The sequence below is a fragment of the Cryptomeria japonica genome, chromosome 5, assembly GCF_030272615.1.
Source record: "Cryptomeria japonica chromosome 5, Sugi_1.0, whole genome shotgun sequence".
In the NCBI taxonomy this organism is placed as follows: domain Eukaryota; kingdom Viridiplantae; phylum Streptophyta; class Pinopsida; order Cupressales; family Cupressaceae; genus Cryptomeria; species Cryptomeria japonica.
In genome coordinates, this window is record NC_081409.1 from 239,325,748 (window position 1) to 239,344,185 (window position 18,438).

An 18,438-nucleotide genomic window follows, 5' to 3' on the forward strand; every position below is an offset into this window, starting at 1 on the left:
ACAAAACAACACCTCATTGAAAAGGTGTGGGTGCAGGCTTGCAAGCAAGCATGTCAAATATGTGAAGCATATCAAGAGCATACTTATGTTGAAGTATGGAAATCCCATCAGAAGACCGAATAACCTGTAGGCCCAAAAAATAGTGCAGAAGGCCAAGATCTGTCATCTCAAACTGCTCTATCTAGGCTCTCTAAATATCCTGAATCAAGGAGGATGAGCTACCGGTAATGATAAGATCGTCAACATAGAGCACAAGGTTAACTATATCATCCCCTTGACATTGAATATATATCGTATGATCGGAATGACAACATGTGAAGAGTGTGGAGAGCAAGAAAGAGTCCATCTTCTCATACCAGGCCCGAGGAGCCTGTTTGAGACCATATAATGAACGTCGAAGTATGCAAACCAAAGGGGAATCCTACACAAATCCTTGAGGCTGCTCCATAGAGATTTCCTCATGAAGGTCTCCATGCAAGAAGACACTCTTCACATCCATCTAAAAAACTATCCATCATGTGAAGTTGCAAGTGAAAGTACAAAGCAAATAGAATTCATCTTGGCGACAAGAGCAAAGGTCTCGAAGTAATCAATACCCTCCACCTAAGAAAGCCCCTTCGCAACAAGATGAGCCTTATACTTATTAATAGAACCATATACAACATACTTTGTACGATACACCCACTTGCACCGAACCAGTTTTCTTCCTTTCAGAAGAGTACAAAGATCCCAAGTATGATTCTTCATCAAAGAAGAATACTCCTCATCCATGGCCCTATCCCACTCTGGGTGACCTATTGCCTCTGGAAATTTATGAGGATCATCCAAAATGGCATGACTCAGAAGACTAGAACCAAATGTCTATGCACGAGTACAATGAGTGTTAGAAGGATCACCTGCCATAGAACCAACAACATCAGCTATAAACTGGGCCCACTTGGGCAAAGGTTGAGCTGCGGGTTGTGGTGGTGATGGGGATGGTGGACCATCATCTGCATCATCCTCAAATAATAAGGAATCCTAAAAAGATGAAGAGGGAGGAGGAGGCAGTGAGGGAGAAGCTGGTGATGGAGAATCCATTCGAGGAAGGCGCTCATCAAACTGGACATCCTGCCTAAATAGGACCTCTCGGGAATCAGGATCAAACAACCTGTACGCCTTAACATCCTCACAGTAGCCAACAAAAATGAGTGGCTGGTTCTTCCTCTCCATGGCTTTCCTCTGAGCATCTAGAATAAATACCCAAGCCTCACTACCAAAAACTTGGAATTATGAAACATCAGGATTGACATGGGACCAAGCCTGCATCCGATTTTGAATATAAGTGGCACAATTAACTGCCTCAGCCCAAAAAGAAGGTTGCATAGAACATGACTGCAGCATACAATTGGTCATCTCCCATAGTATTCTGTTCTTTCTCTCAGCAACACCATTCTACCTAGGAGTGTGAGGAACTGATAACTGATGCTGCAAACCATGCTCTGTGCATAAATCTGTAAAATCCCGATTAACATATTCTCTCCTATTATTTGTGTGTATCCTCTTGATAGAAAGACTAGAATGCTTCTCTACAAATGTCTTAAAGATTCGAAATGAATCAAAGACACCAGACATGTACTTAAGAAAGTACACCCATGTACGTCTGGAGAAGTCATCAATGAATGTGAGCACATACTTGGACCCTGAAAAAGATGGAGTCAAAAATGACATAAGATCACCATGTATCAAATCCAAGGGTGCCTTAGGATGTGTGGCTCTGCTTGTAAGAAAAGGATCCCGGTGATGCTTTCCAAGTGCACAACCTCAACATACACCATTAGTACAAGATATTTGAGGGAACCCAATCACAAGTGCCTGTGTGCTCATCTGCTGTAAGCATTTGTAATTGACATGGCCAAAAAACTCATGCCAAAGTCTGCTCACTGAATTTGCATGTGCTACAAGAGAAACACTTGAACCATCTGGACTCTCAAAGCCATCAAATTGGTATAATCGAGAATCAGGATCAACATTGTCAGTAGTCACAACCAAATCAGGATCATGGAGCTCTCTAATAACCACATCATGTGGTGAGAACTCAACTATTTTACCAAAGCCAGAATGACAAATCTGATAAATAGAGGGTAGGTTCATCGAAATGTTAGGAACCAAAAGAACATCCTGAAAATAACCACCTGTCAATTGAATAGAACCTGAACATGAAACTGGAAGTTGTGCTGAGTCACCAACTACAATCTATAAAGTATCACTGTGAGAAAGTGAGGTAACAAGCTGCTATGAGTGTGTCATGTGGTGAGAAGCCCCTGAATCAATAATCCAAGTGGATGCAGAAGTAATAGCTCATGTAGAAAGAGCATGTCCTTTCCTTGTAGAAGAGGAAGATGAAGGTTGAGGAGAAGAAATATGATGCTAGTCAATGTCTTCCTCAAAAGCCTCTAATCATTTCCAACACCGGGAAACCAGATGTCCTTCCTTGCCACAAAAAACTACAAAGTTCATCTGATTTCTTCTTAGTCTTGGAGGAAGACTCACTGGACTTAGAAGATTGATCCTGTTTGGGATAGGACTTTGGTTTATTATCAGACTTAGGTGGTGGCTTAGAGGAACTCTCACTATTAGCTGAATCCTTCTTAGGCTTCAATTTTTGCTTCTTGTTCTCTTTAGATGTCTGAGAAATTGATGCTTTGTTCTTTGATCCTGTGAGAGTGTCCAACTGAGATAGGTGAGCCTACTCACGAGTCAAGCTATCACATAACACATCAAAAGTAGGCATGGTGAAGCGTGTACCCAAGGCATCCATAGTAGAATAAAATGTGGAAGCAAATATCTGTTAGTAACCTCAAAGCTTAGAGAGAATTAGGTAGATACTCTTTGTGTCTGTCTTATTTTTACCACAACTATGTAGGATAGATCTGGTGGTTTTAAACTTGTTCAGAAAGTCCTCAATGTGAGGAAAGGACTCAGGTAACAAGGAAGAGAGTTCTACCTCAATCTATAATTCTCTGAACTCATTGATAGTACCAAAGAGAGTATCAAATTTGGACCACATAGCCCAAGGAGTGAGAAAACCATCAAGGTGAAAAAACAAACTGTCTAAAACATGTAAGGAGATGACACCCATAGCCTTATCAATCTTATTATTGTGCTGAAGAATCTCAAAAGGACGTTACAACTAAGGCTGATCTGCATCCAAACAAGACCACAACCCTCATGACTTGAGAAGCCTCGTCATACGATCTTTCCAGAGGTGATAGTTTTGGGATGTAAGAAGCTCAACTGAAGAATCTGCCATGTGTACTTGTACCTGTACCTGGACCTGCTCTTGATTTTTTTTAATTAAGTGATCTTTCAAACTAGATGGAGGATGCAGAAGGGTTTTTTTTTTTTAGTTTTAGGTGTTCTATTTTTCTGAAGTAAATTACAAAAAGTAGTAAAATAACACCCCCACAAGATGTAAAACCAAAAACCAGTACAATCGGAGAGCCATAAAAGAAGACATGAGATAAAAAATGTGTTAGACAATATCTTGTGTACCTAGTAATTTTAATGGAAAAATGAACCCCAAATTTGAATAGGGCTCTCCAAGACCATTCCGATGCCTATTCGTTTTTCAAAAACGGAGTCCATTTGCCCAAGTTATGGCTCTCGGAGTGCAGAAAAGAGCTTTGACTTTGATGGAAAAAAACAAATACTAAATTAAAACAACATAAAATCTCACCTTTAGATCTGAATAGATCTCGAAAAGAGCTTTCCAGCGATATAAGATTTTTCAAAAATCGACTCCGTTTGCCCAAGTTATGGCTAAAAAACCAATAGCCTGTGAAAAGCCCTTAAAAAAAAAAAAGTCCCCCCTGCTGGTGGCAGGGAGGTGGTGTCTAGGTGGCGGCTAGGTGGAGTAGGCAACGACCAAGCGGAGTTCTGGATGGCAGTGGTGGGCGTGTCCTGAGCGGCGGGCTCTTGAGCTGCTGGCTAGGCCCAAGTTGCTGGCGGCTCCCAGTGGTGAAGCCGCCACAATCTGCTGGGCTCAGGTCGACAGTGATCGTGAGGGCTAGCCTCGACGGTTAACAGACTGTCAGTGGTTGGCAGTAAGGGTTTCGGTCTGGGGAAGCCGTTAAACTGCCCAACAATTTTTTTTTTAATTTATCTCAAAAATTGTGCCCTAGAAGGGCCAAAATCAAATTTTTTTTCCCAGAGCCAAAGTTGTCCAAATTGGACAATTTTTATATGAAAATGGGGGGGGTTTTGGGTGTTCTAAGCTCAATGGTGAGACCTGTTTCAGCTCAAAGTGGCCAGAAACAAAGAGGCACCCCATATCCAAAATATTAAACTCTAAAAAAATTGAAACCCTTGCTCCAAAGAAAATCTTCTGAGAAAATCAGGAACAAGTAGCAATAGATGTGGGCTCTGATACCATGAAGAAGTTGAGAAAATACAACTTCAGAGATCCCAAGAGCACCTACAAGCAAAATACTTGTCACAAGAGAAGATTGGAGACAAAAACACAATAATGGCTCTAAAGAAAAATATTATCATTTAGAGAGGGAATAAAATAGAAAAATACAATACAATCCTTATAAAAGGAGAATTTGAAACCCTAAAGATGTGCAACCCTAAAGAAATCCTAAGGGGATAAATTATATTAAATACCTACCATATTATTAAATGCCTAAGTTTAGCTTAAGCATAGAGTCTAATAGACTAATAATTAAATAAATAATTATTAGCTAATACAAGTTAACTCTAACAAATACCATTGGTAATTGTTTTCTAGGTAAGGGTAAGGGTATTTATATTAAGAATAATTTAAGTGTTGTCATTGATTACCAAAGGTCTATTACGTCTTAGAATAGCTCTCTTGAATCCTAGATGATATGTCCACCTTCAAGGCCAAGGGTTTATCCTCAAGAAGGGAAGAAGAGCATCACCACTAGACTTAGGGTGGTTAAAGTAAAACTTAGAGAGTGAGTAATGTTTCCTACTATTTATTCTCAACTTAAAATTTGGAGGCCTTCCCTAGAAGTATGCCTTAATAGGTATTAAAATTAAATAAAATAGACAACCAAAAATTATAAATAGCAACTATACCTAAATTTGACACTTGAACCCAAATAATTGTCACTTTGTTGGGTAATCAACTATAATAACCTTTGTATAGTTGATAAATACTTTACAATGCATCAATATATAATCACAATGTGGAACTCATTTAAGATATTCTTATTTACACTTCTACTGACATAGGCAAAGCATGAATGTATTGAACATAGTTCTCTAAATATATACAATTAGTTTTTATTTAGTTTTTCTTAGGTTTTAGTCACTGAATAATGTACAATACATATCAATATATTCCTAGTTCCTTTTCTATCAAGGTAACTTATTTTAGGATTTTAAATGATATGGAAGGTATAAGTTTTCTAGACTAGTGCCTTACTAGGTAATAGAGTCAAACACAACCATTAAAATGCTAGACAAGAAGATGTAGTAAGGATATGATATTAGGCAATAATATCTACTTAATAATCCTTAGTCAAACATACACAATCCTAGATGTAATTTAGAAATGACCATTACAAAACCAACTTGTGTTGATTCAAAATGCTATGACATTTACAAAACCTTTGTTACATTTACGCCATTTAATATGTTGAAGATATTTTTTAAATCAACAATAAATATGTGATAGTTTTCTATTAAAAACCTTTCATTACAAGTAGTCAAGAAGACTATAATTATAAACATATGTTGATGTAGATACCCTTCTACAACTTCTTTTTGAAACCTTAATGGTGGACCAACTAGCAATTGTGGAAACCCTAAGAAGCTCTACACTTGTATACTATGAAAATATAGAGGTCAACGAGTTAAAATGATAAGAAACATGAATACATGGATTTATAACCTAGGTCACAAGCTATGAATGGGGAAACATGCAAAACTAGAGTTATAAAGATTCACTATGTCGTAGTTGTCATGTTCATCAATAACTCTACATAAAAGCATCACTTCAAGATTGGTCAAGCATTGAGGAAAGAAGGAAATAATTCCACACATTAATATCTTGCAATTTTGGAGTGTTGAGATGTAAATGCACCCATTAAATCTATCAAAACAATGATTTATCAATAATTTTGAAGCTAGGGTTCTAAATCTTCAACCACCATAATAAATTTTATCAGGTACACAAAACCACGTTTTTTAGTCATAAAACCATAAAAATTGAGGTCAAGGGACAAACCAACCACCACTAGGTTTTCACCATATAAACTTGTTATTAAATATTTTTCTAATCATAAATCAATCCATGCTTGATAGCCAAGAAATAGATAATCTATAGAAAAAACCATTACAACAATGTGAAAAAATATTGTGATGTAGGAGAATCCCTGGTTGATGAGCAATCTTGTATCAACCAAAAATGTTTCATTTCAGTTTTGTTCTTGTTTAGTTCAGTGTGCAGTTTTCTGTGTTCTTACCGGTTGGTACTATAGTTGCTTGCTTTTAATTGCAGATCCTATTTTCGGTTTCCAGGCTGGCTCATTCCATTTGGATTCTTTTCCGGTCAGTTATCGCTCCCGGTTGATTGTTTCTAGGTTCCGCAATAGTTCTTGTGCTTATTGGCTAACTTTCCTTCATTATCGGAGTTGTTCTTGGCATGTGGATCTATTTTGGGTCTTGTCCGATGTTCTTTGGCGTGTGGCTGACCTTCCTGCTAAACCACACTTCTTGGTTGTTAATTTCCAGAAGGATTTCTTTAATTCTTAGGGCCGACATAGTTACACGTTTTTTTTTTTGCATTGGTAAATGTAATCTTTTGTGGTAGACCCAGATATGTTCCGGTGGGTATAAATATGGCATTATGTTATCATTTGTAGGGGTGGAGGCAGTAGAATTGAGAATAAGGATTGAGATTCACATTTAGTGATCTAGTTGATTCTTAGAGTCCTGGTTGGATTGTATCTGGCTTGAAGCCTACATGTAACCCATTAACTACCAGATGTTCTATGATGATTGTATGATCATAACCAGTTGGTTGCCGGAAGTTCTAAAGCAATAATCTGATTTGTTTCTATAATCTTGATATGTTTTCTTGTTACTTTCGTTGTGTTACTCTTGCTGCATAAGCCGATCAATTCTCTTTTGAGGGTTTCATTGGTTATGGCTACATCAAGTGGTATCAAAGCTGGTTATGAACCATTTAATGGAAGAGTTGTTTGTGAATATTGAGGCATTCCTTTGGGTGGACAAATCACTGATTGGAGGTAGGTTGCGCGTGTGTTTGATAGATCGTTGAGGAGAGGCAATTGAAATCGGTAGTCAGATTGTCGAGTTGAGACAATTCACTAGAGTGGAAGAGGATATGCCACCTAGAAGGACAAACCCCCAAAGGGTAGAGCAGATGATGGAGGACTTCAAGAATGAAGTGAGAAATGAAATTTGAAATGCTTTGGCTAGTTTGCAGAGAAACCCTGAATATGAGGATGAGTATGAAAAAGTCGGTGAAAAGCTTGAAGTAGAAGAAGTTGAAGGACGAGAAGATGGAAGAGAGAAAAGATTCCTGAGAGTAGTGGCGCAAGTGAGTAAAGTTTATAAAGTGGAAGTTTCAAACTATTCCAAAACGTTGAACCCGAAGGATCTGATTGATTGGATCAGAGAGTTGGAGGACTACTTTGAGTTTGAGGATGGCAAGGACCCACAGAGAGTCCAGTTGGCATAGATTAAGTTGAAAGGGCATGTTGCCTTATGGTGGAAGGAATTGTAGAAAGAAAGAGTGGAGAATGGTGAAATGAAGATCACCTGATGGAGACAGATGTGTTGGATATTGTTGGCATATGGGGAGATTGTTGGATATTGTTAGCATATGGTGAACCAGTATGTTGATATGATGATAATATATGTTGTCATTGATGTCAATAAAGTTCAAGTGAACCAGTATAAAGAGGTATGAGGAAATGCAGTGAACTAGTGTCAGGGTTTCACTAAGTGTGACTACCAATTGGCAGTCTCAACTCTATGGTTATTGGTTTGGCGATCTAGCTTGTGTGATGCAACCGGTGATACTCTGTGATGAGTTATCTAAGAGATATGAATGAGATCAAGGTGCCATGTCAGCCTTGTCCGCGTGAAGGATTGAGATATGAGAAGATCAATTGCATTTGAAGTCTACCTTGAGAATGATCATTCTTCTTAGTGGTATGAGAAGAAAGCATGATGGGTGTTACTGATTCCCATGAGCAGTGATGAATGAATGATGCAGATTGTCTTGTGATTTGTTTGAAATTGTAATACTCTATGCAATGTGTTTAGACGGTCAGGATTGGACGATCTGTGTTGTAAACCTAAGATGCTTAGGGTTTAGGGTTTATGCTACCGACCTATCTATTGTCTATAAGGTCGATGATGTTTTTTATTGCAAAGTTGTTGGCAAATGATTGTGTGTGTATCTGAGTGATGAGATACTTGCCAGACCAGTAAGAGGAAAACTGTATAGTGTGATTGCAGAGTAGAGGAAATGAAAAGGATCTTCCTTGGCATGTAGTGTTGTTATCAGATCAGAAGTTTTTCCTATTGTCTTCTAATCATTTCAATAGATGGAAAATCCCTTTACCGGGTAGCTTTAACAGGCTTATTGTAAAACTTGTAACCAGGTGACTCAAGATCATTGAGATCTTCAAATCCTCTAGTGAGGTAACCTCTAACAGGGTTTCAACCTTTAACAGGGTATATAGCCATCCCTTAACTAGGTGATCTCTAACAGGATCAGTTCCTAGCATAACCTTATTGTAAAGTCTTTAACCGGACTAGGCTCCTAACAGGGCGAGCTTCAAAAGAGTTCAAAAGCAAGCTTGTGGGTATTCATCCCCACCGTGGTTTTTCCCATTTGGGTTTCCACATGAAAAATCTGTGTGTTATGTGTTATGTATTTTTCATGTGATGCTTATGAAGTATTTGGCTGAAATATTATGCATGCAGGGTTAGTAAGTTATGGTATTACTAGTATACCACATGCATATGTTTATGGGTGAAGTTGATATCAAGTATTGATCGTATTTGAAGTGTTTAGACTTATCAGTTTATGGTATCTGATGTCCTACCGTGTTTAACCGGTATTGCCATGGTTAAGTTAAGTAATGGTGACAACCAGTTGGTATTGCGTTAACTAGATAAGTTGTTGAGAAAGTTTTTGCCTGTACTGATTCACCCCCCCCTCTCAGTACCGGTTGGGGTATCTGTTGTTCATCATTATTCATCAAGATTGTTGCAAGATTGAAGGCCAAGTTCATATCGGCAGACTATGAGTTGGAATTGTTCAAGAAGTTGCAGAACTTGAAACAAAGAAACATGACTATGAAAGAGTACACCGAGGAGTTCTACAAGGCGATGCTTAGATCTAGACATAGAGAGATCGACATAGAAAAGGTGGTGAGGTACATAATTGGACTTGCATTTAACATTTAGGATGAGATGCGTATGTTGAGGGTTTCCACAGTTGAGAAGAAGACAACTTAATAGAGGGAAGGAGAGATTCAAGGGACATATGAGTACAAAGAAGAAAAATGTTGAGGAAGAATCAAAACCTAAGTGGATTAAAGAACCAGAACTGAAAAACACAAAGGAAAGGCACTAGCAGTAGCGATAGAGAATTTCCTGGCAAATGTTTCAAGTGCGGAGAAACCAGACATAGATCTTATGAATGTAATCAGGGAATGGAAAGAAGTTGTGTGGCTAATGAGGAACCAGAAAGTGAAGTTACCAGACTTGACTGTATACCGGAGCAAGGATAATCCCTTGTGTTCAGAAGAGTCATGATAGAGTAGAGTAGTGAGGATACCAGATCTACTCAGAGAAAGGGTGTTTTCCGAAATGTGTGTAAATCAGGGGGTAAGTGTTGTAAGGTTATTTTGGGTAGTGGAAGTATTGACAATTTGGTATCTAAGGAGATGGTTGTAAAGCTTGGATTAAAGAGGCTTGAGCATCCTTGTCCCTATGAGGTGAGTTGGTTACAAGATGATCAAAATATAAAAATAAAGGAACAATGTTTGGTGAATTTAAATATTGGGCCTTAGAGATGAATTTTTGTGTGATGGTGTATCTATGAGTGCTTGTCATGTCTTGTTGGGAAGACCTTGGCAATTTGATAGAGGAGCTATTTATGACTGTAGAACAAACCTAGTCACTATTGAGAAGGATGGGCAAAATTTCACATTGATTTCTTTGAAGGAGAAAGAGAAGGGGGTGAAGAATCTGAGTCTTGAGAAAAGTTGCAGTACTGAGAAACTGGTTGTAGAGGTGATACCAGAAGGTGACACGATTTTGTGGATAGATATCATAAATAAGCTTGATGAACAGATATAACCGGTTGACAGAGAGCTTATAATGACAAACTTGATGAAGTCTTCTGGCAGAAATAAATAAGAGTTGTAGAAGAAATAAAGTAGTAAATAGAGACAATGTGTAGATCTAAAGCAAAGGAAGAGAAACAAATAGAGTCAGGGGTTAGAGAAGTTGGTTGAGGCACCAGAGGAGCTAAAGAAGAAATTGGCAGATAAGGAAGATGTTTGGATAAAAAATGAGCATGGGGTCTTTATCCTGAATCCTTTTAGATGTTCATGAGCTGTCTCTCATGGAACATCTTTTCCTACCTGAGGTGTTTGATGCAGGAGCATCCCCGGTCGATGAGCAATCTTGCATCAACCAAAAATATTTCCTTTTAGTTTAGTTCTTGTTTAGTTTAGTGTGCAGTTTTTTGTGTTCTTATCAGTTGGCACCGGTAGTTTCTTGATTTTCATTGCAGATCCTATATTCGGTTTCCAGGCTGGTTCATGTGCTTAATTCCATATTTTCAGTCCATTTTGATTCTTTTCCGGTTAGTTATCGCTCCCAGTTGACTGTTTCTGGGTTCTGGGATAGTTCTTGTGCTTACCAGTTAACTTTCCTTCATTACCAAAGTTGTTCTTGGCATATGGATCTATTTTGGGTCTTATCTGATGTTCTTTGGCGTGTGGCCGACCTTCCTACTAAACCACACTTCTTGGTTGTTATTTTCTGGAAGGATTTATTTAATTCTTAGGGCCGACCTAGTTACACGTTTCATTTTCATGCATTAGTAAATGTAATCTTTTGTGGCTAACCTAGATATGTTCCGGTGGGTATAAATATGGAATTATGTAATCATTTTTAGGGGCAGAGGCAACAAAATTGAGAATAAGGATTGAGATTCACATTTAGTGATCCGGTTGATTCTTAGAGTCTCGGTTGGATTGTATTTGGCTTCAAGCATGCATGTAACCGATAAACTACCAGATGTTCTATGATGATTGTATGATGATAACCGGTTCATTGCCGAAAGTTATAAGGTAATAATATTATATGTTTCTATAATCTTGTTGCTTTCGTTGTGTTACTCTTGCTGCATAAGCCGGTCAATTCTCTTTTGAGGGCTTCACTGGTTATGGCTGCATCATATTGCTTCCAAGAAATGGTTTGTTACATTAAATTCAAAATGGTTATGATACTATTCTATATTAAATCTATGTATATTTGATAAAAATAAGAAATTATTGAAATTCTAGTAAGTGTAGGCTTGAAATAGTCCACAAATGAAAATCCTAACCACTTTTTTACAAACTATTGTTGAAATTACTCAAATTGCACACCAAACAATGCTAAAATATTATTAGGAAGTGAATAATATAATTTTTTAATCTTTCTGTATTCTCCCTATCATATTGGGTCATGTTTTGGCATCCATATGACTTTTTGGGTCATTCTAGTGAGTTACAAAGAAATTGACAAAAGATAGGCAAGACTATCAAACTTCAGAGTTTGAGAGGAACTAATGCTAAACATTATGAATTGAGTGTCAATTTTCTTAGTTTGTAGGGAATTCATATCAAGACAATATGAAAGAAGGTGGAAGTCCAAAGGGTGAACCCAAAAATGTTAGAAATCTAAATAGATGCACAACCTGTATCTTTCTATGAGATAATCTATAAATATATAAATGAAATAAAGCAATTATATACTCATGATTCCACTTGAGAGATGTACAAATGTCAAAATGAATATATTGCATTAGGATGTTAAAGAAAAGTTTTAGAAGAATGAATACTATAAAAATGATGCATGAGTATCTCAATTCTAGAATAAAATGGATGCCAAATACAAGCTAGGCAATGAGTTTATATAGAACTAGGGAGAGGATGGAGGTGGCAAATCAAACCAATAAGGTGTGACCACTAATATTTAATAAAGTGATCAAAATAGTAAATATTTTACCCTTTAAGGATGGGGATACCCCAACAAATTATCTCCTAGCTGAGTTATTGCTTCTGGTTTTGATTGTGTGTGATTTTTTGCATCAATTTTTCGTATCACACTCTGTGATCCATCATCAGGATGAAAGAATGATCAAGAAGTAGAAAGATGGACAATTGCAGATCAGTAGAGAATATAAAGAGTTGTCTTCTCTACATCTCTTTCCCTTTTCCTTGTGCCAACTCTTTATATTCTCCACTGATTCGCAACTGTCCATCTTTCTACTTCTTGAGCATTCTTTTATCCTGATGATGGATCACAAAGTGTGATTGGAAATGTTGATGCAAAAAATCACACCCAATCAAAACCACAAGAAATAACTCAACTATCATGGATTCTAGAAAAATAATTCATCTTAAATTATCTCCTAGTTATTAGCTAATTAGACTCACTTTATTAGCCTAAGCAAGCTTAATAAAAGTTTAGGAAAAACCTAAGACGAAGGGAGAATAAATATCCCACTAGAAAAATAAAAACCTACACCAACACTCCCCCTTAAGCATGAATTACTAGGTAGGTGAAAAGATGATGACGATGATGGATCCCGACAAATGAAGCCATCCTAGGTACCCATGTACAAACAAAATTCCCCCTAAAGAAAAATAAGCCACCTCCCATCGTGAGGAACTACACCCCCACATAAATAGAGAAAGAAAAGAAGTGGAAGGCCTAAGGATCCCCCCACAATGTGTAGACCCAATGATAGTTACCTGAAATTGGATGTAGAAGATGATCAATGATCATCAAGCAACATTCTTCTCCTTAGGAGGAAACAATATCAAAGGTGTACGCATGAGATCCTCCCATTTCTGAAGGAAATATGTAGGAAGAAATCTCAAATTGTATGATGTCCTTTAAATCTTCTCAAGTGTCTTTGTGTTAATGTTAAAATTCTTAAGCATGAAATCAAGTGTTCTAGGCCACACCGCTGAACATGACAGTCTAGAATAGTCGATTTCACAAACAAGTCTAAAATACCTTCCAAGGAATCGTCTCGTAGAGATGTATCTAAAAGACTATGTATGCCTTGATGCAAGAAGTTACTTGAAGCTTTCAATGAAGAAAATATAAACTTTGAAGTAGCAATACGAGATGGAGAAGATGAAATGCAAGTTTGAAGAACTAGACCACTTGTGAGAATACCCAAGTTCAAGTAACTAAAATTATCCTCAAAATCAAGATCAACACTAGAAGTATGATCATCATACAAAGGATCAAAGTCATTTTTAGGAATAAAGTTTGAAAAGGCATACAACTAAGATACATTATCAACCACCCTAGAAGAAATAATATGACTTCTCTCTAAATATTTAATAAATTGAATTAGGAGTGCATTCCATAGTCTTCTCTACCCCACCATGAGTAATTTAATATATGGAAATAAGATTATTAGAAAAATGAGTTACACACAATACATTATTGAAAATGTCGTCCTTGATATCAATAGATCTTGTCATGAGTGTGAAGTAGGGTACCTGTAGCTCCAACACAAACACTCAATAGATCATTACAAGCATGGTTAGAAAATTGAAATCAAATAAAAGATAAACCATGGCAAAGTGATCTATCGCTTTCTAAGATATTCGAGTGTGAATGTGCTCTCAGATCTAGATGAGCAATCCCAGTGACTTGACTACACCAAGAAAGAGGATTTAAAATGATATGATGTGCAATCTAGATGAATGCATGATTAAACTAGATTGATCCAAGAAGATAATTAGGCTAACTATATGCATGATTATGCTAAAATGATGATTCCATTAAGCTAGATGAGAGATTGAATATGCTATATGATTAAACAATTCTGCTAGAGGTTGATCAAATTAAGCTAGATCTAAGATGCAATTGCATATAATAACAATGCTTAAATTATATGCAAGAAATGATATGCCTATAATAACAATAATTGAGATGAGATGAGATGGGATCCTTTGTGCTCCAAAATGGGGGATATTTATAAGGTTTCCAAGGCCAGGGGTGAGGTGGGGGGAATCAATGGTCAAGATTGAGTTTGAAGATATCAAGGGTCAAATTGGAGGAGGTTGGAGAAGAGGCTGGAGGGAAGGACACTTGTCATATCTGTGGTGACAAGTGTCAAGGAGCCTTTCTCACAAGAGGGAAAGTGTCCAAGGGAGGAGACATGTGGCATAAGTAACATGTGTCTCAAGGGGAGAATATCCACCCCATAGGAGGCTAGGATAAGGAGGTTAGGATGTGCAAGATAGGAAGGGTTAGCTAAACCCAAGATTAGGTGGAATGGGTTAGGTTAGGGGTGGTTAGGTTAGAAGTTAGGAGCCATGTGGGAAATTTAAATTTAAAAATTCAAATAATAGGAAAAGGCTAATTAACTTTCAACAATTCATAATTTGATTTGTTTTAATTAATTAGGGGATTAGAAGAAATGAATTAGATGGGGGGAGGATTAATTAATTAAAGGGGACTATTGAAATGAACTTATTAAATAAATTATTAGATTTATTAATAAGTAGGTGAATGGGGAATTTAATCAAATTGCTAATGAATTCAATTAAATTGGGAAGGGGGATTAATTAAATAATTTCTTATTTAATTACTTATGTTTAGACCATTTTTAGGTGTATACAGTTTGCCCCTCTTTGAAGTGAGGTGTGATGACGTGTTGATTTAAAGAATAATTTCAATTTGATTATGTTGATGTGATATTGGTTTGATAGGATGCTCCAGACATTGAATGATATTACGATACAATGATTCCCCCTCGAGAGATCAATTGAGATAATTGACCTTTGGAGTGTTCGGATCTTTGCGAAATTGATTTCCCGATTAAAAATGATTTGATTTCTACAACGTTGATTGATGAAAGTGTGAGTTTTTCGATCACTATGATGTGGTTATTGATTAATGATTGATATAGTTAGATTGAATTGATAAGATTGATTAGATTGATGAGATTGAGATCAAGTCTGGTTTCAGGAATGAGACCTCCTGTATAAGACAAAGATGATCAAATCGTTTGGTTTCAGGAATGATATATCCTGTATAAGACTTGATCAGAACGTCTAGTTCCAGGAAGGATACATCCTGTATAAGACATGATAGAGATGGATTGATAGAATTGATAAGATTGATTGGATTGAGAACTGGCATTTTGTTGATATCATGTTGTAGGAAGATGCAGATGTATCGATATTGGCACATTCAAGGGAATAGCATTAGGTTTGCTTTGGGTTGACAATATCTGGAGAGAGATGAGTCATCGATTTAATTGTGTATAAACCTATGATGATACATTGATGATTCCTGCAATAGATTTGGCCTTGGATAAGATGAGCTGTTGTGATCCTATGCAAGAATGTAATGCAAGCTAAATGCAAATGCAAATGCTGCGATCGGACCAGTCACTGGGTTATTTCTTTGTGTCATCATTGAGATTTTTAAAATATGGGAAGTGAGTGCAAACATCGATGGTATAATTAAACCATGATGACCTGAGCACTACTTTCCTGGATTTTGATATTGCAAGTTAGCACAAGCATCGAGGTATAATTGAACCAAGATGAACTGAGTGTTGCTTGCGTAAAACATGCAGTATTAAGTATTTCTATATGCAAATCGGAAATGTCTTCAATGATACTCCGATGATCATGTCCTGAGACAAATTTGCACATATTACTGATTAATTTACAGACAATAGACAAGAAAAATATCATGTTCCTTCCTTGTTCCTTTAGTCAAAGACATCCTGGAGTCACTCAGAAATCATGATAGGGAAAATCAAGATAGATAAGTTGAACCAAAGTGTTAAAATCATTATTCAAAAGATAGCAACCATTGAAAAGTGTGTGCTGTGCTTAGACTGGCATGTGATAGTTTGATGGTTGATAATTTGATCATGTGTTCAATGTTGGATGTGCCTCAGTTTCGCTTGACAAGAGTTGTCTAACTATTGTTCTACCTATTTGATTAAGCTCAAAATGATCGAATTTTTTTGCCACCAGCTAGGTGTAGGATTTTGCCCCAAGCCTAGAAATCAACTTATTATGATAAACCCAATGATCCAAACCATGGCGAGAAATCAACCGCGAGGCCTGTATATGTACAAAGGCTCTATTATAGATATGAACAATGCTGATGGAGAATGAAATGCAAGCAAAAGGATGCATGAACTAATAGATGGAAGAGCTAACTGACAGATAGCTCCTGTTGCCAAGTTTTCACCATATGTTTTTATTGCACTTTTTCTCATATTTGATTTTTTTTTCTCTGTTTTCGCTATTTTCTTTGATTTCACTGTTTTTGTATTTTTTGATTTTCCACTATTTTTTTATTTTTCTGCTTTTCTGTTGTTTTTGTATTTTTCTGCTTTTTCACCTTTTTTTGGATTTTTCTGCTTTTTCACTGTTTTTGATTTTTCTGCTTTTTCACCGTTTTTTTTTATTTTTCTGCTTTTTCAGACATAAAACTTCTTTAGATGCATGCTATTGATGGGTTCCTTGAGTTGATCCCCATCCTATGGTGATAGTTGATATAGATAGAAGCAGGACGACAAGCAATTATTCGCTATGCCTGTCGCGGCGTAAAAATATGGATATGTATATTTCCCGACAAACCTATTAGAACGAGACTTGTAGAAATACGTATGGGTTCAGGGAAAGCCAAGGGATCTCCAGAATATTGGGTATCTGTGGTCAAACTAGGTCAAATACTTTATGAAATAAGTGGAGTATCAGAGACTATAGCTAGAGCAGCTTTTCAAATCATTGCGTATAAAATGCCTATACATACTAAATTTATTACTAGTTTGCGTAAATAATGCCGAACCAAAGAGATATTTCTGGCAGAAAAAGATTATTGAATTGATAAGAAATACTTTTTTTCTGCCGAGTTAACAATTCTTTTGGAGGAAATATGATTCAGTCCCAAACTTACTTGAATGTAGCAGACAACAGTGGAGCCCGAAAATTAATGTGTATTCGAGTGCTAGGAGCAGGTAATCGTAACACCGCTAATATCGACGATATTATTATCGCTATAATTAAAGAAGTAGCACCTAATATGCCTCTGGAAGAATCAGAGGTAGTTAGAGCCGTAGTTATACGTACGTGTAAAGAACTTAAACGTAGTGATGGAATGATAATACGATCTGATGACAATGCAGCAGTTGTCATTGATCAGAAAGGAAATCCAAGAGGAACTCGAGTTTTTGGTTCAGTTACTGAGGAATTAAGAGAATTGAATTTCACCAAAATAATCTCATTGGCTCCTGAAGTATTATAAATACTGATAAATTATGTAGAAGTAATGTCAGACATATTCCTAAAAAAAAGATAAACATGCCTTTATATTGAGCTTGTAAATTCTTAAGAATTAGTTCGCCATGGTTAATGATACTATTGCTAATCTAATGACTTATATAAGAAATGTTGATATGGTAAAAAAAAAAATAGTTCGAGTAGCAGCTACTATTATTACCGAGAACATCACAAGGATTCTTCTACGAGAAGGTTTTATAGAGGATGTTAGGAAACATCGAGAAGGTAAAAAATCTTTTTTTGTTTTAACTTCAAAATCTAGGGGAAGGACGCAAAAGAGATATATAACCGCTTCAAAGCGTATTAGCAAACCTGGTCTGAGAATCTATTCTAATTCTCAAGAGATCCCTAAAGTTTTAGGTGGAATGGGGATTGCAATCCTTTCTACTTCGCAAGGAAGAATGACTGATCAAGAAGCTCGACAGAAAAAAATAGGAGGGGAATTATTATGTATTTCATGGTAACTCCAAAACAAAAAGTAAATGCCTGAATTGCATTTTTGCTTCCAATAATTGGAATGCTATCAATAATATTGACAAAAGATATTATTGATGATAGGAGTCAATAATGACTCATTATTGAGTGTTCAGTGTCAGAAATTTGGCTGACAAAAAAGGAATTCATTATAATTCAATGAATATTATTGAGTAGTAATAGCTTACAAAAAAAAGCTATTCATGTTTATTTTTCAATTAAAATTCTATTAAAATGTCTTTTTTCTTTTTTTTATAATTAAATGATTCCTCTCTTTTAGAAATCAATTTCATAGTTAATAACTATGAATGTCATAGTTAATAACTATTCCTCCTTTTTTAATCACTGTAAAAAA

At 36.5% G+C, this 18,438-nt stretch overlaps 1 protein-coding gene across 1 annotated transcript; it reads left to right on the forward strand.

Moving 5' to 3' along the window:
• The first annotated feature begins 17,064 nt into the window (after nucleotides 1-17,064).
• Nucleotides 17,065-17,599, forward strand: LOC131876332 (large ribosomal subunit protein uL14c). Its single transcript, XM_059221379.1, has one exon. The coding sequence runs from the start codon at nucleotides 17,206-17,208 to the stop codon at nucleotides 17,572-17,574; it is 369 nt and encodes a 122-aa protein (XP_059077362.1). The 5' UTR covers nucleotides 17,065-17,205; the 3' UTR covers nucleotides 17,575-17,599.
• Nucleotides 17,600-18,438: the final 839 nt, after the last annotated feature.